General features: G+C 55.6%; 1 protein-coding gene across 1 annotated transcript in view; it reads left to right on the forward strand.

Moving 5' to 3' along the window:
- Phf2 (PHD finger protein 2) overlaps positions 1-8,864 on the forward strand; it is a 90,356-nt gene extending 81,492 nt beyond the window's left edge. Inside the window, exons 18-22 of the mRNA XM_071602549.1 lie at positions 2,149-2,423; positions 4,098-4,193; positions 4,692-4,801; positions 5,599-5,977; positions 6,787-8,864. Of these exons, the coding sequence (XP_071458650.1) occupies positions 2,149-2,423; positions 4,098-4,193; positions 4,692-4,801; positions 5,599-5,977; positions 6,787-6,875 (949 nt within the window). The 3' untranslated portion in view covers positions 6,876-8,864. The remainder of the gene's footprint in view (positions 1-2,148; positions 2,424-4,097; positions 4,194-4,691; positions 4,802-5,598; positions 5,978-6,786) is intronic.
- The last annotated feature ends 12,394 nt before the right edge of the window (positions 8,865-21,258 follow it).

The following is a 21,258-nucleotide window of genomic DNA, read 5'->3' on the forward strand; positions in this document are numbered from 1 at the left end:
TCCCCCACGCAGAAGTCCTGTCCTGGGCCTGACACCCCTTCCGCGCCCTGCTCACCCCCCTCTCAGCAGCTTGTCCTGCCTTCACATCTCAGGGGCTGGGGGAAAGGGGAGGCCGAGGCTGGAGAGACGATGCTGTCGCACAACAAGCCTCCTTAGCAGCGGGCTCGGGAGGGAGGGGGGCAGGGTACTGTGTGCCTCTGGTCGGGGCGGGGCTGACCCCCACTGGTGGCGGGACTACTCTGCAGGCTAGAGTGGGCCATCCCGCCCTGGGTTGGAGGAGTGCAGGGCAGTGGACAGGAGGCCCGCATAGAGCTGCGGGGAAATGCAGGCTCTCCGTCCCGGCCACCTGTGGTGTCTGGAGCCTGAGCCTGACTCACCGTCTCCAGAAGGGGCGGGGCGTCTCCAGAATGGGCGGGGCGTCTCCAGAAGGGGCGGGGCGTCTCCAGAAGGGGCCGGGCGTCTCCAGAAGGGGCGGGGCGTCTCCAGAAGGGGCCGGGCGCTGGCATTTTTAAGCTGCTCAGGCATTTCTGAGGCACACAGGTGGGGGTTCTTGTTGGGGCAGGGCATGGCCTGGGCGGGGCAAGGCCCCACAAGGACACTGGGGCTGGGCTCCATGGTGCGGATGGTGGGAGGCTCCCCACGAATCCCAGAACTTGGCCTCAAGGGGCCTTGCCGTCCAGCAGCTTCCAGCCCCAGCTCTGCGGAGTGACCATGGTCATCCCGTCCCACCTTTCCCTGAGCCTGGCTTTGGAAGCTGCATCTGGAAGGAGGGACACCAGTGCAGCCAAGAAGGCACAGGCACAGGAATGGGCAGGGGACGAGGAGCTGGCCAGAATGCCAGCTGGCTGCTGTGGGCGGCCAGGCCTGGAGCTAGAGGGCAGCAGAGGACTGGGGAGCAAGGGGCCCCCAGAAAGCCTGGGAGTCTGCGTGGAAGCTACCAGAGACGGGGAGTGTGGGTTGGACAGAGGTGCAGCTGTGCCTCTCCAGGTGGGCACAGGAACAGGAGCATGTCTGATGCAGGTGGGGGTGTGGATGCAGGTGTGGGCATAGGTGTGGATGCAGGTGTAGGTGTGGGTACAGGTGTGGATGCAGGTATGGGCAAAGGTGCAGGTGGGGGTGTGGATGCAGGTGTGGGCGTAGGTGCAGGTGGGGGTGTGGATGCAGGTGTGGGCGTAGGTGCAGGTGGGGGTGTGGATGCAGGTGTGGGCGTAGGTGCAGGTGGGGGTGTGGATGCAGGTGTGGGCGTAGGTGCAGATGTGGGGACAGGTGTGGATGCAGGTATGGGCGTAGGTGCAGGTGGGGGTGTGGATGCAGGTGTGGGCGTAGGTGCAGATGTGGGGACAGGTGTGGATGCAGGTGTGGGCGTAGGTGCAGATGTGGGGACAGGTGTGGATGCAGGTGTGGGCGTAGGTGCAGATGTGGGGACAGGTATGGATGCAGGTGTGGGCATAGGCGCAGATGTGGGGACAGGTGTGGATGCAGGTGTGGGCGTAGGTGCAGATGGGGGGACAGGTGTGGATGCAGGTGCACATGCAAGCAGATATGTAGGTGTAGGTGTGGGGAGAGTCTATGCCTGAGAGGGGAGTGCTATTCTTTCTGGGTACCGTGCTGAGTGGGAGGTGCCGGGAAGGAATGTCCTCAGTGAGGCTGAGGTTGGGGGTCTGTGGTGGGGAGAGCAGCCCAGGGTGCCCTGAGGGGTGCACAGGGCTGGCAGGAGTGCAGGAGGGGGAGGGCTGCTCCTGCTGGCCAGCCTTGAGGTGGCAAAGCCTGGGGCATGATCATGCAGGACCTGGCCCTACCCCGTCCCCCTGTGTGTCTCCCTTCTGTGACCCATTTCTGACCCAAGGCCTCCAGCCCTCCCCAGAGTGGGGCTGGGTGAGCAGAGGGGCTTCCTGACCTCTGTCCACGGGAAGTCATCAGCCACACCACCTCTCCGCCCCATGCCCTCTGCTTGTCACCCAGGCCAGTGACTGTGTGGCCCCTGGGCTGTGGGCTGTTGGAAGTCCAAGCGTCCTGGGCTGCAGGCTGCAGGCTGCAGGCTCGGTCGTGTCCTGGGCTGAGGACCACTGTGTACAGTGAGCTGTGGGCTGATGCTCTGGGCTGTGGACCTGGGGCTGTGGCTGAGTCCCTGTCTCTCTGTGTCCCCAGCCAGCCGCCGGCGTCCCCCAGCACACAGGAAGCCATTCAGGGAATGCTGTCCATGGCCAACCTGCAGGCCTCTGACTCCTGCCTGCAGGCCACGTGGGGCGCTGGCCAGGCCAAGGGCAGCTCACTGGCAGCCCATGGTGGCCGGAAAAACGGAGGTGGCAGCAAGAGCTCGGGCAAGCGGCTGCTCAAGAGGTCGGCCAAGAACCGCGTGGACCTGGACGACTACGAGGAGGAGCAGGACCACCTGGACGCCTGCTTCAAGGACTCGGACTACGGTGTGTGGTGCTGCCGGGGATGGGGCCGGTGCCCGTGGCGGGCAGGAACCTCGCATCCGGGGCTGTGCCCACCGGGAGCTCTTCCTGGAGCTGAGCCCTTTTTGATTTTGAGATGTCACTTACACGTCATAAAAGCCACCCTTAAAGGTTGGCAGTTCAGTGGGCTTTGTTGTCCTCAGAGGTGTGTGCGTCCACAGCCACCTTCATCACATCTCCCGGAGAAAACCCTGACCTCTAACAGTCGCCCCTCCCACTTCCCTGCCCCGGGCAGCCCCTGATGTGCCGTGGGGCTCTGTGGCCCGCCTGCTCTGGACTCGTCACACACCTGGATCCTGCATGTCACCTTTGTGTCCTGAAGATCCCCCCATTGCCAGGGCCTGTGCCAGGGTTCCTTCCCTCTTTGAGGCTGACTCTTCCTCCAGATGTAGCCCACGTTTGTCTGTCCATCCGGGGACCCTTGTGTGGCTCCTGCACATGCCTGTGCGTGCTCCCCCCCTGCCCCACACCCTCGTTCCTAGGAGGGCGGGCGGGGTCGTAGGTCACTGTGTGCTCAGCTCTCTAGGACCTGCCCAAGGGCTTCCCATGCAGCTCTACCATTTTGTAGTGGCAGGACTTTGAGATCATTGTGTCCACCCTGCCTCTGTGTGAGACCCCAGGTGGCACTGTGGCCACATCGGAGGTGTGGCAGGTAGTTAGAAATGGGCTGTAGCTCTGGCCCCCTGCCGTGACAGAGCCTCCATCTCCCACCAGACACGTGGTCAGGCTGCATAGCGCTGTCTCCAGCCCTGTCCAGAGGGCCAGAGAGCAAGGAGCCTGTCCGCGTGCCTCGGAGAAGGTTCCGGGTGTGGGGTGCTGGGGCAGGCCCACTGTTCCCGGGGCCGGACATGCCTTGCTTAGTCCAGAACTTTCTCCCAACACGCGTACTACTGGCCAGAGGCTGGGGCCTTGCCCAGCTGGGCCGCCGTGAGTTGGAGAGCTCCCACACACCAGGCTGGCCGAGCCCCACATCTGGTGGACAGATCTGGGCCTGCAGCGGGGCCCGCCCTGTTGACAGGCAGACTGACAGCTCGGCCGACTCCTGTTTTCTGCACTCCTTCGGGGTGTGGAGTGTGGGCTCCTGCTGCTGCCTCCCGAGTCACAGGCCTGGGGTTCCTCTGCAGGCCTTGGAGGCTGAGGGACCACGACCCACAGTGCAAGGGTCCCCGGCAAGTCACAGTCCAGGGGCAGCTCCTGCTGGCCACTGTACTGCTATGCCCGGCCCCTCCTCTGAGATTCACTGCAGAGCCCACCCAGCTCCTGGCCTTGGATGGTGGACGGTTCACAAGGAAGCTGGAGACCCAGAATTCTGTCCCCAGAGCCGGGTGCCCTGCTGGGGGCCCGTCCCTCCCTGGTCTTCCCACCTCTGCCACAGCTAGCCTCAAGGTGGGGCCTCCCGAGGTCCCGGGCTCTGTGGACAGCTGTGTGGACGGCGGTCCCGAGAGCAGGAGGCCGGGTGGGGCAGACGTGGCTGGTCAGGCGGATGCAGGCGCCTTCTCGTCTGTGCCCACGCTTGGGGTGGTCACTGTGTGGCAGGCCTGGGGCTGGGCTCCGGGGCACCAGTCAGGGAGGTCTGTTGCGCCGCAGCCCAGCTGCGTCCAGCTGCTCAGGGGCCCAACCTCCTTTCGCCTCCCTCAGTTTACCCCTCACTGGAGTCTGACGAGGACAACCCCGTCTTCAAGTCCCGGTCGAAGAAGAGGAAAGGCTCGGACGACGCCCCCTACAGCCCCACAGGTAGTGCCGGGGGGGGGCCACGGACACTGACGTGGACGGCTGTGTCCTCGTCTGCCATCCCTCTGGCCACTGGGAATGTGGGCTTTGCTCTGTGCTAGCCCTGTCCCATGGTTGGGGGGCCTGTCCTGAGGGACTGGTCAGCTGCCTGCAAGAGCATGACTGGGGCTCTGCTTTGGGTCCCAGGCCCCAGGCCAGGCACTGGGAAGCCCCTGGGGTGGGCCCTCTTTCCACGTGAGGGGACCTGCTCGTGGAGGGACGCCTGCCGAGGTGGCTGGTGGGCGCAGCCCTGCCCACCTCCCAGGTGGCCCCCGCTGGCCTGCCTGACTCACAGGCTTGGCCTGGGAAACCTGATGTGGTGCCCACTGTGGACAGGCCAGTGCCCTGTCTCCTCCCTGGCGAGGCCCGGTGCTCGGGGTCCTGTGGACTCGGGGATGGGCCGGGGTGAGGGGTGGACGGACTGTGGCTGAAAGCTCAGGGGCCGGCCCTTGTCTTCCACAGCCAGGGTCGGCCCGTCGGTGCCAAGACAGGACAGGCCTGTGCGGGAGGGGACGAGAGTGGCCTCTATTGAGACGGGGCTGGCGGCGGCTGCGGCCAAGCTATCCCAGCAGGTGAGGAGGGGCTGGGGGAGAGGCTCCCTGAGGCTGGGCCCAACACCCTGACCCCAGATGTCCCCATCCTCCGTCCCCACACACAGACCACCTGGGCTGGGGGGGTCAGGCTTGGGGACGTTTACTTACAGGGTGGCCCATCCCGTCCGAGCCCAGATCCTGGGGGGAGACGGGGAGCCAGCGTTGAAGGCCTCGGCCCCTCGCCCTGGGCCCCTCGCCCTGGATGGGTGCCTCTGGCTGAGGCTGGGCTGTTCTGGTGCCGGGGGTGCCCCGGAGGGACCTGCATGGCTCTCACCCTTGGCGCCCCTGGGAGGGGCCCTTCCGCTCCCCTGGGGCCCTGGCCCTTCCCCTCCCCTGGGCCCTGACTTTTCCAGCTGTCCACGTGGAGACGGATGGTGGCCTGTCCACTCGGGCTCTGCTCTCCCAGCCCACACAGGGTCCTGGAGCCCAGGTACCCAGTCCACCAGGCCTGACTCCATCCGGGTACCACCCACAGAAGTCAGTAGGACCAAAGTGAATGTCCCTTCAGAACTGAGGGGCCTGTGGCAGCTCAGAGTGCCCGGCCCCTGTGCCCACGCACCAGGGGAGTGCACACCGTGTGGGGGGCCCGCAGTGGCCGCATGTCCCAGCTGGGCCAGGCTCAGGACCGGAGCCCTTCCTGCTCAGCACGCTGTGACGAGTGTGGTGGCCCCTCCCCAGGCCCAGCACTGGTGTGCGGGGCCCGGCCCCCTGGGTTCTGACGGGACGTGTGTCCGAAGCTGCCCTGCGGGTAACACACCTGCATATTTTGTTCAAAGGAGGAGCAGAAAAGCAGGAAGAAAAAGAGCACTAAAAGGAAACTGACCCCCAGCACCGCCTCTCCCTCCGCCTCTGCCTCGGCCGGCACCACCTCGGCCTCCACCACGCCGGCCTCCACCACCCCAGCCTCCACTACCCCAGCCTCCACTACCCCGGCCTCCACCAGCACGGCCAGCAGCCAGGCCTCTCAGGAGGGCAGCTCACCTGAGCCCCCGCCTGAGTCACACAGCAGTAGCCTGGCTGACCACGAGTACACAGCGGCCGGCGCCTTCGCGGGGGCCCCGGCTGGCCGCGCCTCCCAGCCCATGGCCCCTGGAGTCTTTCTCACACAGAGGCGGCCCTCTGCGTCGTCCCCCAACAACAACACTGCTGCCAAAGGTAGCCCCGTCCTGCCTGCCCCTGCTGGGCCCCGGGGCAGCCCCAGACTTGCAGCCCCTGTCCCTCGATAGAGGACGCTACATGGCCAGGGCAGGTTCTGGCCTCAGGACGGCAGACACTGGGGTCTGAGCTAGTTCCCGTCTGGGCATCTGCATGCCCCCGTGGCAAGGCACACAAAAGTTTGCAGCCAGCCTGCTCAGTGTTGATGTGGGGAAGAGCTGGCCTCCGTGGAGACCAGGGGAGAGGGCTGCTCATCAGATCGGGGCCAGGACTGCCTCTGGGCCTGTGGATGAGGCTCAAGTCTGAAGCTCTGGGGTCCGACAGAGCTGCGGTGTGGTCGGCCATTTGCCAAGGGTGGGGCTGGGACTGACCTGGTACGCACCGGGCTGCTTGCAGGGTCACCAGCCCCTCTGTGTGGGCTGGACATCGTGTCAGCCAGGTCCCCTGCCACCCCCTGTGTCTTCATCTCCTGCTCCTGCCGGGCCTCCCTAGCTGCCCCCTGGTCACGGACCCCGCTGGCTATGGGGACCTGGGTGTGTATGGTACCAGGCCCAGGGTGACCTCGAGTCCCCGAGCCTGAGTCCACCCACTCACCATGGCCCCTGTGGACGCAGCGGCCTCTGAGCTGGGTGCTGTAACTTGGCTGGACTCGGAGCTCAGAGCTGTGGCCACAGAGGCCCATTTTTGCAGAGAAAGGTGGGGCTCAGGGGCTGCAAGCTGACCCAGTGTCGGGGGGCCCCGTGCCCCGGCTCGCCGCCCCCTTTGCCATCTCACCCTTGTGTTTTGTGTCCCCTCCCCCACCCTCTTAGGAAAACGTACTAAAAAGGGTATGGCCACGGCCAAGCAGCGGCTCGGAAAGATCCTGAAGATCCATCGGAACGGCAAGTTGCTCCTTTAAAGCTCGGAAGCCAGGATCCTTCTGCTCTGCTCAGGACCCCGGAGCCCCGCCAGAACATCCGCCCCCCGGGAGGGTGGTCGAGCTGCCTCACCCAGGGAGGGCCTCGCTTCCTCCCAGCCACCACACCCCCAAACGAGCGTCTGTCCCTTGAGCAGGCGGAGCGAGCCAAGCATGGCCGTCCCTCGTTTTGAATACGGACATCCTTTCTCAAGTTGCTTAGAGTGACCAGTTCCTGAAAAGCGGCCCTGCCAGTTTGAGGATCATTCCAATTTCAGGACAGCCTCCAGGCACCCGGAGCATGGGTGTGATTGCGGGGGCCTCCGCAGCTCTGCTGGGAGCACGAGTCCTTCGAGGAAGGTAGAGTGAGCCAATGCTCACCAGCCCCAGAGTCTGAGCTGGCCACAGGCTGGTAGCCTCCAGAGGCTTAAAAAAAGGCAAAGAACACAGAGAGAATGAGGAGGAGCAGGCGGGATGTTTACGTGCCCCCTTCGCTTCTCTTCCCGAGCGATTTCTCAGACAAGTCCAGAGAGCGCTCGGCCGGCAAGGAGAGGTCTGCCCCAGCTGGCAGGTGGCAGTCTAGAGAGTGGGTGTTGCGCCCAAAATGCCCAGGGGCGTTTCTCTGGGGTGACTAGGACCAGCAGCTGGGTTGGTGTGTGAGCGGGTGGGGGAGCCACCGTAGGATCCCCAGGGGAGGGCGAGGGCCCGGCCACGTCTCCCACGTCTCGGGGCCCCGGGGGCCCAGGCTAAGCCTCGTGGAGGGGCCCCACCGACTCTGCCGGCTGCACCCGGGAGAAGCACTTCTCGGCCGAGGCCCCTGCCCCGAGACTGGCGGGCTGGAGGGCGGCCAGGTGGCTGGGGGCCGCGGGATGGCACTTCTCTGTTCTCCCGGGCTGGCTGGCGCGGGGTGTCGCGGGCACGGCCGTCCCCGGATGGCTGGCTGCCCCGCGTCGCAGAGGGTCTGGATTTGTTTCTCAGGCAATCCTGTATTTTAATTTTAGATGTATTTCCTGAAGCATATTTTTCATAGAATGTAGCGTGTAAATAGCTTTTTAAACGACTTCTTTTTTACAAGAGCAAAAGTATCTTTAGGAATTTCTTTCTATAGAGTCCTTCATTAACCTTTATACGAGTTTTTTGCCGACTCTGATGGACAGTTGGGTTCCAGTGCTTTCTTTTTTTCTTTTTCTTTTTTTTTTTTTTGATTCTTTTTCCTTCTTTCCTTTTGTTCTCCTCCTTCTTCTTCTTCTTTTTTTCTTTTAGGAACTAAGGTATTGCCTGAAAAACAAGTCTGTCTGTGCAGCCTTACACTCTGTCTTCACAGAAGCAAACAGTACACAAAAGATGGACTTCAGACACATTCTGAAGACGACTCCTCGGCTTTCATACCAGCTCTTTGTTTTCCTTCTTGTATGACGAGGGGGTCGGGGGACAGTTATTTTACTAGCACCTTGTGAAGTGTTTTCTGTGTTTTGTGACGCTGTAATTTATTAATGTTTGTAGCTTTTTATATTTGTACATTTCTTATGAGCTTTGTTTATATACCCATCACCTGGATGTTTCGTCCACGGGGAGAAGCAACTTGGCGGAGGCCTTATCCACCCCCACTGTCCTGTTAGGAGGGACGCCGAGGGACGCCGTCCCCAGGGCCCGAGGCTGGGAGAGGGGAAGTCTCACAGGGCCCCAGGCTTACTCAGAACTGGCGTTTTTAAAGTTTCCTTTCCCTGTCCTTGTTGAACATTTATATAATCTAACCCGGGCATCAAGCTGTGTTCTCTCTCTCTCTCTCTCTCTCCTCTCTCTTTCCTTCTCTCCCTCTCTTTTTAATTTTATTATTATTTTGGCAACATGTACATTTCTAACAAAGTTTATCGTGGCTATTAAAGTGTTTTATTTCCCGATTCATATTACTCTTGTATCGAGTCCATGAGGTCTAAGGCAACTTAGACCAAAGTTTTAAAAAAGTAAAAATATTTCAGGTTTTGTACAGAACCACGTCTGTGTCATTACTGCCTCGTTCGCCGCCCCCCCCCCCTGTCCTCCAGTGACTGCCCCGCCTGAGGCTGTCCGTGATCCCCGGGGAAAGCCTTGGACTGTTCCACCAAGCCACAGCGCCCCAAGCTCGCTGGCAGGAAAGGACAGGAGAGATCCTAGAGGACCCTGGGGTGGCGGCCTTTGAAATCCGAGGGCTTGGAGGACCTCGCGTGCCACCTAGGTTATGGGGTGTGTGAGATGGTCAGCACAGGGGCAAGGACCCACCTCAGCAGGCCTCATTCACAAGAAACCAGCGGAAAGGCCCTGTCCGTGACAGGCTTGCTGACATGACAGGACAGGAGGGTGCCCATCCTGCGCACTAGGTGTCCGTCCATGGCACTGGTGGGCAGGGCTGCCGGGGGGTAGGTGATGCCTGCTTGGTTTAGGGCGAGTTTCCTGGGTGGGGGCCGATGACCATGCCGAAGACGACGGGTGAGACAGTCCCAAGGGTCCCGGGGACAGCTGAGGAGTAGCCTTGCCCCACTAGCAAGCCCTTGTGCAGGCCCCAGCCACACGGGCACCTGGGGTCTCCGGTGACGGGAGGCACCAACCTCAGATAAGCAGCTGGAGATGCGCGAAATTGGCCAAGGTCGCCCAAGGCCACCAGGTTGTAGGTCACTGAACAAAGATGAGCCCTGTTTACTAACACCCTAAGCAAACATAGAGCAGATGTCCCCAAGGGAGACCGCCAGCAGACAGTCCTGCTGTGGCGGACCCCAACCGTACCCAGGAGGTGGCTGGCGGCTGTAACCCACAGCCTGGCGGGAGTCCCTGCTGGAAGCTCTGGGAAGATGACCCATCCTGAGCTGAGCCCCCAGGGGTGTCTTTGGGCCCTCTGGGCTGCAGGGTGGGGCAGGGGCTGGGCTGTCACAAGGTGGTGCCCTGGGCCGTGCTGAGCCGCCAGCACCTGGGATCCTCATGGATGCTAATGGCCTGGCCCCCAATGAGATGGAGGTGGCCTCGCACCCCAGCCGGGGGCTGGCCTGGAGCTCTCTCAGCAGTGCCCATGCTCTTGGGGACAGTGCCCAGCCCTGGGCTGCTCTGTGCGTCTCCTCCAGGTGGGGTTCTGAACGCCCCCAACCTGGGGCCCAGCCCCGTGTTCTTGCAGCTGAGCTGCCTGGGTGCTGGCCGACCACCACCCTAAATGCCGTCAGGATTGTCAGAGATCTGGCGATCCTGGGCCTCGGGAGGCGCTTCCAGAGGCCACCCAGCCTCTCCCAGGGCCCCGGTGCCATCTTGCACTACCCTGGCCTGTTGGGAGGCCTGGGCCATGTGTTGGCCCTCGCTCTGTGCCAGGCGCCCTGTGTGTTCGTGGACCCTGGAGGAGGGTCTCTGAGCCTGTGCCTGCAGCAGGGGACACAGGCCCTCCTGAACCTGATGCTCCTCCCCCAACCTCCGGGTTGGTGACAACAGGCCCCTGACAGTAAGGCTGGGGGTTCAAGGCACAGGTGGACGGATACATGGAACCCTGTAGCCAGGCCCCTCTGTCCACAGGGGAGGATGGGGACCCCCCAGAGGAGACCTTCACTCACTCTCCTCATTTGCTTCCATGAGCCACAATGAGGAGCCCCAGTTCTGCCTCGGGGACCGCCCCCCTGCCCTCAGTGGGCACAGCTCAGGATGGCAACGGCCCCTCAAGGCCAGAGGATCCAAACCCGAGCTGTGTCTTCAAGCAGGGAGTGTTCACAGCACACTGAGCAAGAGAACCGAGACCCCCATCCTCGCAGCCGGCCCGCCTGTCCTCAGGCCGCCCAGCACAGCATACTAGGGAGACGCGGGGACCCCTCTGCCGGCAGGATCGTGGTGCTCTGGAAGTGACCCTGATTGTCATCATTTCTCAGGCCCTTCATGGTGGGTGGCCTAGCAGCTGGCTCTGACCATCCTGTTGGGTTGGGGGCCACAGGGTGCACAGCTGGGTCCTCCAGGTCCACTGGGCAGGGAGGGAGGGGTTTCACTGGCACATTTTTGCTGAGGAGTCCACCGAGGCTCAGAGCAGGCCCCAGCTACCCTGAGCAGAGCTGGACCTATGCTGTCCCTGGTCCCTGTCCCATGCAGAGTGCGTGGCCAGGCAGGGTAGGAAGGGACCGCAGGGAAGGCTCCCGAGCAGACCAGGGGGATGTGAAGATGCTCTCCGAGGCAGGTGCCAGGCCCCAGGTTGGTCAGACAGCCCCACAGGAGGAATCGAGGGAGGGTCTGGAGCCCACTTAGAGCAGGCCCATGGGCCCACATGTACAGTGGCCCTGGGGACCCCACGATTTGTGAGAAGATGGAGTGGCAGGTGGGCACTGCAAGGGGCTCCCCTGTCCATTTGCCATATGTCCATCTTCTCCATGCCTCGTGGGGAGCTCAGTGTGTCTGCACGGTCCCGCCTGTCCCAGTGCTCAGGTCTGTGGGCCCTGCTGGACCCAGGGCCTGTCCCTGCTGGACCCAGGGCCTGTCCCTGAACCTGCTGTGGGGAGGGAAGGGTCCAAAGCAGGAGTCAGGGGCAATGCCCAGAATGAACACCAGGGGGCAGGGCAGGGCCGGGAACAGGAGGAGCGTGGCCCTAGGTTACTTAGTGCCTGGGGCTGGGGGCCCCACGGGGCTCAGGGGGCTTGTGGGAGCCAGGGGACTGTAACTCAGGAAACAGAATTACAAGCCTGCCGTGAGTGCTGGGGAGCAGACGGCAAAATTCATCTGGGTTTAGTCACCAAGTTTTAAGCACCAGTATGGCCTCGCGTGCAGGCCCTCTGAGGGAGGGCCCAGGAGTACCTCTGCTTACTGCCAGGGAAACTGAGGCACGGGGTCTCACAGCTGGTGGAGCAGGATTTAAGTACACATGGATCAGCTTTTGAGAGAGACCCTGCCGTAGGTGGTAGCCAGGAGGGCAGACACCCAGATCCGGGGACAAGCGTGGCCCTCTGGGGAAGGCTGCAGGGTGCCCGCCCCGGGTGCTGCATAGTTCTGAGGAGGAGCCTGATTGCAGATGGAGACACTGAGGCAGAGCTCAGCTGGGATTCACAGCAGCTGGGGGCCTCTGCCCTCCTTGTCCCCGAGAAGAGGAGGCTGCCTAGGAGTGAGGGAGGGAGACAGAGCACTCACGGCCCAGGCTTAGGGAAGACACAGTGCTGATTCTCAAATCCCAGCCGTGTCCCCTCCGTCCCGCACAAAGTCTCCTTACTCCCAATTCCCATGGACCTGAGGGGACAAGCGTTCAGAGTGAAGCCCTGGGCGCCAGCGGTAAAGACTCTTGAGTGTCCTGTTTCTGTGGTCCCGGCGGTCGCATTCCTGAGCCCTACTGTGTCCTGGGAAGGGCACTACAAGCTTTCACATGGCTCTCCGACCACTTACTGTGCTCCCCAAACTCAGATCCACAGAGGAGACAGGGGCTGGGCATGTGTCCGCCTGTCTGGACCGGGAGGACTGTCTCAGGAGGTGGTCTTTGAGCAGAGAGAACCCTGAGACCCTAGAGGGAAGAGTGTTTGGTAGGAGGAACAGCCTGCGCAAAGGCCCTGGGGCAGGAACAAGCTTGCTGAGGAGTAACAGGAGGCAGTGGGAGTGTAGAATGTGGGTTGAGAGCTGGCGGGGTCAGAGTGAGAGGCCTGGTCCTCTGGAGCCCTTGACAGGTCCTCACCTGGCCTGGCTGTGTGGTCTGAGTGGCAGCCTCAACTTCCTCTTGTGAAGAGTAGGATGATGGCCTTGACCTGACAGAGGGATGCTCCAGGCCCAGCTCCTCTGTACCTGCCCCAGAGGCGGGAACCTCTGCCCCCGGGCGGGAGGGAAGGGCGTCCTCATCCTGCCCTCCCTTTGACCTGGCAGCTCTTACGTCCTGATGGCCCAGGGAACTGTCTGCACAGGAGTCCAGGGTGCAGGACGCGGGCCTGCCTCTGGCGGCCAGGCCCCCGGGGAGCTTCTGTGGTGCATGTGTCCCCAGCAGGTGTGAGGAGCAGGTGGAGGCTGCGCCCCAGGTCTCCAGGGTGCGGGCCCCGACCCCGGCAGAGGACCCCTCCTGGCGCTTCCTTACGCATTTACTCATTTCCAGTTTCAGTTTCCTGCTATTTTGGAGTGAATCCTTTTGATGTTTTCACAATTCACGGACTTTCATCCTCAGAGCCAGTGAAGAGGGGAGGCCTGGGGCGGGGGACGCAGGGTGGAGGGGCTGGGCCGGTGCAGAGGCCTGGGCTGCAGGAGGGGAGCCGGGCCGGCTGTCTGCGGCCTGACAAATGGCCTTCAGTAAAGCCCTGGCCTCCCTGGTGATCCGCCCACCGCCCAGTCTGAGTCCAGCCGGTCGCCTCATCCAAACAACCCGGGGATGCCACCTCTGCAGAAAAATGACGCTGTTCCATTAACATCTGACACGGATTTGCAGGCCCCAAACAGACAAGCACGCGTGTAAACACCCGGCCCCAGCTGGGCCCTCGCCCGGCCTCGAAGCAGGATCCTAGTCATTAATTGTCGTCCTCCTGGCCTGCTCAGACCCCGGGCCCCCAGATCCAGCCAGTGCAATTTCAAAATCAAAATCCCTCCCTGCCTCCTGCAAACTCTATTTACCAAACAGCGGATGTGGCGGGGCTGGTAGGAGGAGCACCAGCAGAGCCTGCGCCTGCCTCTGGTGCTGGTGTTGGGGTGCCTTCCAACAGGGTGACCTTGGAACTCAACTTCCTCCCTGTAAAATTGGGGCGGCAACCCTGGCCTCCTGAGCTGGTTGAGAGGGACAGCAAGCGCCTCGTGGGCTGCGGGGATCATATCTGCCAGGTGTGAGCACTGCCGGCCCCCTGCTGTGTCCTTTGGGACAGTTCTCTTGGGCTACCTGGGCGAGGACTCAGGGTTCAGAGCTAGTGTCATCCTGCACACGCCGTGGGAGGCTGTCTGACCAGCTCTGGTTCTTCAATTCCCCTTATTTCAGTTAATTTAATAAGTGCACAAGGCCACCTTGACCTTGAAGTGTGTGTCTTTTTATGCAGAAGAGGGAGTTTAATAGGACTGTTGTCCAATGGAGCCTGTGTTGGCCAATAATGCCTTTTCCCTCTGTGTCAAAGGGGATCTTATGTAAATAGACGTCCCGAGTCCCTGTAGGTGACGGAATCCGCTTTGGTGAGCTGCAGGCCCAGGAAGGGCATCCCTATTTCCTTCCTGGCTTCCTTCTCTGGCCCCTTTCTTTAGCAGCTTAGGAAATTGCATGCCTTTGCCTCCAGGGGGCACCAGGGGTCACAGCTACTCTGATCCCTCAAGTGGGGGAGGACCTCATGGGGTTTTAACGTGGGGACAGTCACGTTACCCTCGGGCGCCACTAGGATTACAGAGATCGACCGCATTAGCTGGGTGCCAGCTCACAGAAGGGCCCACGCAGTGTTTACTGGGGTCATTATCGTTGCTCCAAAAAGCCGTCGACGTCACCTTTGAATCTCCAGCCAGCCTCACTCTGCCTCCCGGGCTGTGTTGTGATCATGGCCAAGTGTGAGTTTATTCCCCATCCTCATCCAGGTGTTCGTGGCACACAAATCTCACACTAGACTCGGTGTCCCTGCGGGTGGGTGATTACTGGTGTCAAACATCAATGTTTGGGGGGCCCAGGAGCAGCGCCGAGCTGGGGAGCTGGGGGGCCGTGGGGGGCTTCTGGGAGGAGGAGGGGGAGTCGAGGACTTGAGGAAGAGGCAGGTGATGAATTCTGGGGACTTCTGCCCTTGGGTGCTGACCCGGATTCGCTCTGCCCTGAACTCAGCACCTGCGGAGGTTTTCACGGCTGTGTGAAGGTGTTTCCAATCCCTCAGCTGCTGCTTGTTCTGGACTGAAGTGTGGTGAGTGTGCAAAGCGGTTGTGAAGGCTGTTGATGGGCCTGGGATTGCAGCCACCCTTCCTCCTCAGACAGGAAGGGCGCTGCACACTCTCCCGGGGACCCCGACACCAGCCCAGGCCTGTCTGTCTGCTTCCCTCCCCGGCTGCCCCCAGATGCAGCTTTGAAACATCACCCTGTCTGGCTGCTTTCCTGCTCAACCACCTTCTGTGGCTCCCTATTAACTGCCCTAAGGACCTCGGCATTCTGGGCCCTTCCTTCTCTCCTACCTCAACTTCCACACCCCAGCGGACAGGGCCTCCTCTGGGTGGTCAAGTGGAGCTCCTCGTGGCCCCTTTTGCCCCTGTCTCTGTACTTGACTGTTCACGGGCTGGTGTCGGGGCCAGGGAAATGAGCCAGCGGCGGTCCTTCCCTTTCAACCCCTGTTCACGGGGCCCGAGTGACCAGGACCCTGGAAAAGAAGGGAGTGGAGGGAACCTTCACAGAGGAGCTACCTAAGTAGCTTTTTCAAGAAGTGACCATGGCCTGAGCGGGGAGGGACCTGAGAGGAGGGGGCGTCAAGCAGAGTGATCCATGGGTTCCCCGGCCGAGGGCAGGAGTGGAGATATGGAGGGACAGGGATGGGGTTGGCCAGGATGAGTGCAGGAGCCAGGGACAGGACACCCAGCTGCACAGGGCCCTGGGGCAGGCAGGGGCAGGCTGTGAGAGGCTGGAGTTGCAGGGTGATTAGGACAGAGAGGCCCCGGGTGGCCCTTAGGGGGACCGGGGTTGTCATTGTTTTCTCCTGTGAAGCCTGGGTGAGCCATGACCCAGTGGTCAGCGGCTAGGCCTGGCTAGCAGGGAGGCAGTCCAGGCTGTTTTCACCCTGGTGGGCTGGGCCGCCCTGCAAGCAAACCATACATCCCCAGCCCCAGCCTGTTCCAGGCACCTGGCCATTGGCTTCCACCCCACACTGCCCTGAGGGCTGGCTCCCGACCTCCTGGACACTCTGCCTCACCCTGGACTTGGCTGGACTCAGTAAGCTAGAACCTGTCTTGCTGCATGACTCGGGACCTGGAGAGAAGCTCCCTCCTGGGCCTTGGGCCAGTTTGGGGCTCAGGTATAAACCAGGCCCAAGGGAAGCTCTGGGGCCATTGGTTTTTGTCCCTGGTCCCTCCCGCTTGACAGGGAAGTGATCACCAGTGATGTGGGTGCTCCTGGCCCACCTCGAAGCCACTGTGCCTCAGGCTTGTGGGAGAGCCGGGGCTTGTGGGAAACTTTGGCAGCCGGTTAACAGGGGTATTGAGAGTCAAGCAGGTGCGTGTGGGCTGCTGAGGGAGAAGCTCCCCGGGAAGCAGACGTGGGAACTGATGGTATGATTTGAGGGACCAGGAAGAAGGGGAGTGGGCCAAAGCCAGGGTCACGGAAAGGACAAGATTTGAGAGCTGCCTGGTCCTCCTAGGAACCCCAGGAAGCTTAGAGAAAATGCCTAGCTAAGAGAAAGACTGAAGAAAGACCCCCCACTCCCCAGAGTAAGGCCAATCCAATAGCACGGGGGCAATGATGGAGATGTTCCTTCAGTTCAGTTGACAATGAGAAATGTGGCTAATGTGACTGAGTTCTGAATTTTAAATTTTACTTAATTTTAATTACTTCATTTTTAAATTCAAATACCCATCCAAAAATCCAGGGAAACAGAAGATAGAAAAACAATAGAGAAAAATCTGTGAAACTAAAAGGCAATACTTTGAGAAGATCAATAATATTGATAAACCTTTAGCAAGATGGGATACGGAAAATTGGAGAAGATGCGAATTACAAATATCACAAAGAGAAGAGTGTTGGGGTCATTACTGTAGCTTCAGCAGGCTTCAAAAGAATAAAAATGATCAAACTCACCCAAATAAGTTTGACAACTTAAGTGTTATGAACAAATTCATTAAAAAACACAAATAACTAAAACTGACACAAGAAGAAAGAGAAAATCTGATTAGCCCTCATATGTAAAAATTTTTGAGTTCATAATTAGGAGGCCTTCCAGGCCCAGATGCCCTCACTGGTGAACTCTAGCAAACATTTTATGATGATTTAATACACAAACTTTTCCAGAAGATAGAGGATTATGCAATACTTATCTCATTTTACAAGGCTAGAATTACCCTTCCATTAAAATTAGATGTGTTACAGAGACAACCACAAGAAAAATTCCTCATGTACACAGACACAGATTCTTCAGAGAATATTAGCAAATAAAATCCAACAACATATAAAAAGGACAATACATCATGTTTTAGTGAAATTGATGTCAGGAAGGCAAAGTTGGCCTAACATTCTCAAATCTATCAATGTAATTTACCACACTAAGAGAATAAAGAAGAGAACCTCTTAACAAAATTGAGCATCTACTCAAGATAAAAATTCTCAGGAACTTAGGAACAGAAGGTAATGTGCTCAACCTGATAAAGGGCATCTATGCATACTTTTGGTGAGAAAGTTCTTGAGAGCAGAACTGAGATAAGAATATACACTCTTGCACTTCTATTCAATGCTGTATTTAGCCAGTGCACTAAAGCAAGAAAAATAAAAGGCATATGCATTAGATGACATTCACAGTTGGCATTGCATTCATAGAAATTCCTAAGGAATCTTCAAAAGAGTTACTGAAACTGCTTTGAGCAAAAATCTAGAGCACAATTCAAGTTGTTGTTGTTATTTTATCTCCTAAGGAAGAGATAAGGAGGGAAAAGTGTGAAGACCAGAGGGATTAGCAAATGTCAGTTTATCAAGGGTACAGGATGCAAGATTAGTACCAAAAATTAATTAGATTTCTATAGGATAATAGTGAACAACTTGAAAATAAAATTGTAAAGCAGTACTTTTTGCTGTAGCTTAAAAAGCATGAAATACTTGGGGCTGGGGTTGTGGCTCAGTGGTAGAGCGCTTGCCTAGCATGTATGAGGCACTGGGTTTGGTCCCCAGCACCACATAAAAATAAACAAAGAAATAAAGGTATTGTGTCCATCTACAACTAAAAACTATATTTAAAAAAGCATGAAATACTTCAGGATAAATTTAACAAAAAATATTTGCAAGACCTATACACTAAAAACTAACAAAAATGGTGAGAGAAATTAATGAAGACTCAAGTAAATGAAGAGAAGTGTATTAATTTACTGGAAGAGTTGATTTTTTTTTTTTTTTTTTTTGTAACGGTGATTGAATAGAGGCACACTTAACCATGGAGCCATATCCCCAGACCTTTTTTTGTATTTTATTTAGAGACAGGGTCTCATTAAGTTGCTTAGTGCCTTGCTAAGTTGCTGAGGATGGCTTTGAACTTGCAATCCTCCTGCCTCAGCCTCCTGAGCTGTTAGGATTACAGGCATGCACCACCATGCCTAGCAGAGTTGATATTTTAAGATGTAAATTTTCCTCAAGCCAATCTCTACATTTATTAAAATTCCATTCTTAGCAATATATTTGGTAGAAATTGACATGGAAATGTAAAGGATCTAGAACATCCAAAAATTTTTTTTAAAAAGAACAAAAGTGAAGAACTACAATGGTTGATTTCAAGATTTGATATGAAGTTATAAAGGCTTGTTAGCTAAGTAAAAAGACAAGTAGATATAGAAAAAATGGACCTGAATGAATTATGTAGAATTAATCCATTATGGTCAATTCATTTTCTCAAAGTTACAAGGCAATTTGATACAGAAAAGGCAAGTCTTTTCAACAAATGATCCTGGAAGAACTAGATATCTATTTGGGGAGGGGGTGGAGTTAACTTTGACCCTTAATTCATATCATATGCAATAATTAAGGCCAGTGGATCAGAGACCTAAACAAAATGTTAAAACAGTACATTTTCTAGAATAAAACATAGAAGAAAATATTTATGAACTTGTGTAGGCAAAACATAAAAATAACAAAATATAAAATAAAAAAATTGACACATTAAAATTCACACACACAAAAACACCTGTAAGCTTTTAGTAAGAAAATAAAACAAACAAAAAAACAAGTCACACAAAAGTCATAAATCTGTAGACTGAGGAAGCTAAATGAATTCCAAATAGGATAATAACCAAAAGTTCAAAACTAAGAAACACCAGAGTTAAACTTTGGAAAGCTAAAGACAAAGAGAAGATCTTCAGAAGTCAGAGCTAGATAGCACATTACCTATGAAGAAGGATCAATTAAATGACAGCAGATTCCTCATCTGAAACCATGGAGTTCAAAAGGAAGTGGTACAACAATTTTCAAGTGCTGAAAGAAAAGAACTGTCAATCCCCAATCCTATATTTACTGAAACTATCCTTCACCACTGAAGGAGGAATAAAGACCCTCTCAGATGACTGAACACAGAATTCATTGTCAGCACACCTATCTAACAGCTGCAGGAGACTCTCTGACAGAAAGAAAATGATAGCATAAGAAGACAGGGACCTTCAGAAAAGAAATAAGAACAATAGAGTTGATAAAAATAGGAGTAAATGGAATAGGTCAAAATAAAAGTAAACTCTCCATCATGAAAGTTGAATCATGCCATGCAGTCTGGCTGGGCACAAAATAACCGAGCCGCCATGAAGCACTTGTAGGTTCAAACAGGAACCCCTTTATTGCCCGAACTCCACCGGCACTCCACGCACACTCCCCGGGAACTCTTCCACCCTCCACCTGGCTCCTCGAGAACTCAACTGGAACTCCGAGAGAACTCCAAAGTAGTAGGCGCCCGAGGCAGCAGGAGCCGCCCTATTGCCAGATAGCAGGGGTCTATATACAACTGAATACACAGCCGGTTTCAATCCAGCATCATCCAGTCACAGCAATTATACACAGCTTAACTTAATTATCATCATCTTAATGGCGTCACCTCTTAACCACTCCTTCTGGCAAAATGCTAGGCGCCATCCTGACTCAGTTGTGGCTCTCAACAGAATCATTTTTTTTTTGTTATTGAAACGAAAGTAATGGCACCCTCAGATATGGTGTCCAATGTTATATAGAAGAAATAATCAACAACATTATATTTGAAAGCTAGGACTGGGAAGGAAGTCTAAGTGGAAGTACGGTTTCTCTAAACCACTCATACTAGAAAAACATCCACACCACCAGGCTGGGATAAGTAACAAGTGGGCATGCTAATAACCTAGAGCAACCACAAAGCAAACTATTCAGAGCTACTATAAAAAATAAATACAATTATAATAAATAAGAATAAAACTATCAAAAAATTTTAAGTAACCAAAGCAAGGCAACAAAAATGAAACGAGGAAAAAAAGTACAGTACAAAATAACAAAATGTCAGATTTATGCTCTAACATGTCAATAATTGCTTTAAATGTACATAACATGAATATATCAATTAATAGACAAAGATTGAGAGTCTGGATAAAGTTCTTCCCACTATATGTGATTCTCAAGAATGTATTTCAAACACAATGACAAAGATAGGTTGAAAGTCAAAGGACAGAGAGATATATGCGTGGCAAGCATTAATTAAAAAAGAATAAGTGGCTATGTCAATATAACATAAAGTAGAATTAAGAGTGAAGGGGCTTGGATTGTGGCTCAGCGGTAGAGCGCTCGCCTAGCACGGGTGGGACCCGGGTTCGATCCTCAGCACCACATAAAAATAAAGGCATTGTGTTTTGTCCATCTACACCTAAAAAATAAATAAAATTTTAAAAAATGAATTAAGAGTGAAGAAAATTACTAGGGACAAAAAGGGTCATAAGATAATAACAGAAGCATAAATCCATCAGAAAAACATAGCAACCCTAGGTGTTAGTGTAATGAACATCATAGCTTCCAAGTCCATGAAGCAAAGACTGATCAAGTTGAATGAAGACACAAATCCACAGTTATGAATGGCACTTCAACACCTGACTCTCAGCAACTGAGAGGACATTAGCCACTTCACTGAATAGCAACAGAACACACATTCTTTTCAAGAAGGCATGGGCCATTTAACAAATTTTAGCAAATTTTCTAAAAATTGAAATTATGAAAAGAATGTCCTCTGACCATATTGATGTAACTTAGGAATTAACAATGTAAAGTCAAAAGGAACATCCCTAAACACTTGGAAAGTAAACAACACATTTATATGTAATCCATGGAACAAAAAGTAGGTCTCAAAGAAAGTTAAATTATAAGCAGAACAGTAGAAATTAAAACGTGGCATGTCAAAATATTAGGGCTCAGTGAAAACCATACTCAGAGGGAAATATATAGCATTAAACGTTTGCATTAGAAGTGGGACTAGTTTTTAAGTCAATAATATACCTGTGTTATGGACTGAATGCTGTTCTTCCCAGATTCTTATGTTGTAATCCTGAACTCTAATATGATGCATTTGGAGGTGGGTTGGGAGGTGTTTTAGTCAGGTTTTGCATTGTTGTGACAAAAGACCTACAAGAACAATGAGAAGAGGAAAAGTTCATTTTGTTTCGTAGTTTCAGAGGTTCAGTCCCTGATCAGCTGACTTCATAGAATGGACTCGAAGTGAGGCAGAACTTCATGGCAGAAGGGCCTGGAGGAGGAAAGCAGCTCGGGACATGGCAATCAGGAAGCAGAGACAGAACTCTTCTGCTC

This window comes from Marmota flaviventris, chromosome 16, assembly GCF_047511675.1.
Source record: "Marmota flaviventris isolate mMarFla1 chromosome 16, mMarFla1.hap1, whole genome shotgun sequence".
Taxonomy (NCBI): Eukaryota; Metazoa; Chordata; class Mammalia; order Rodentia; family Sciuridae; genus Marmota; species Marmota flaviventris.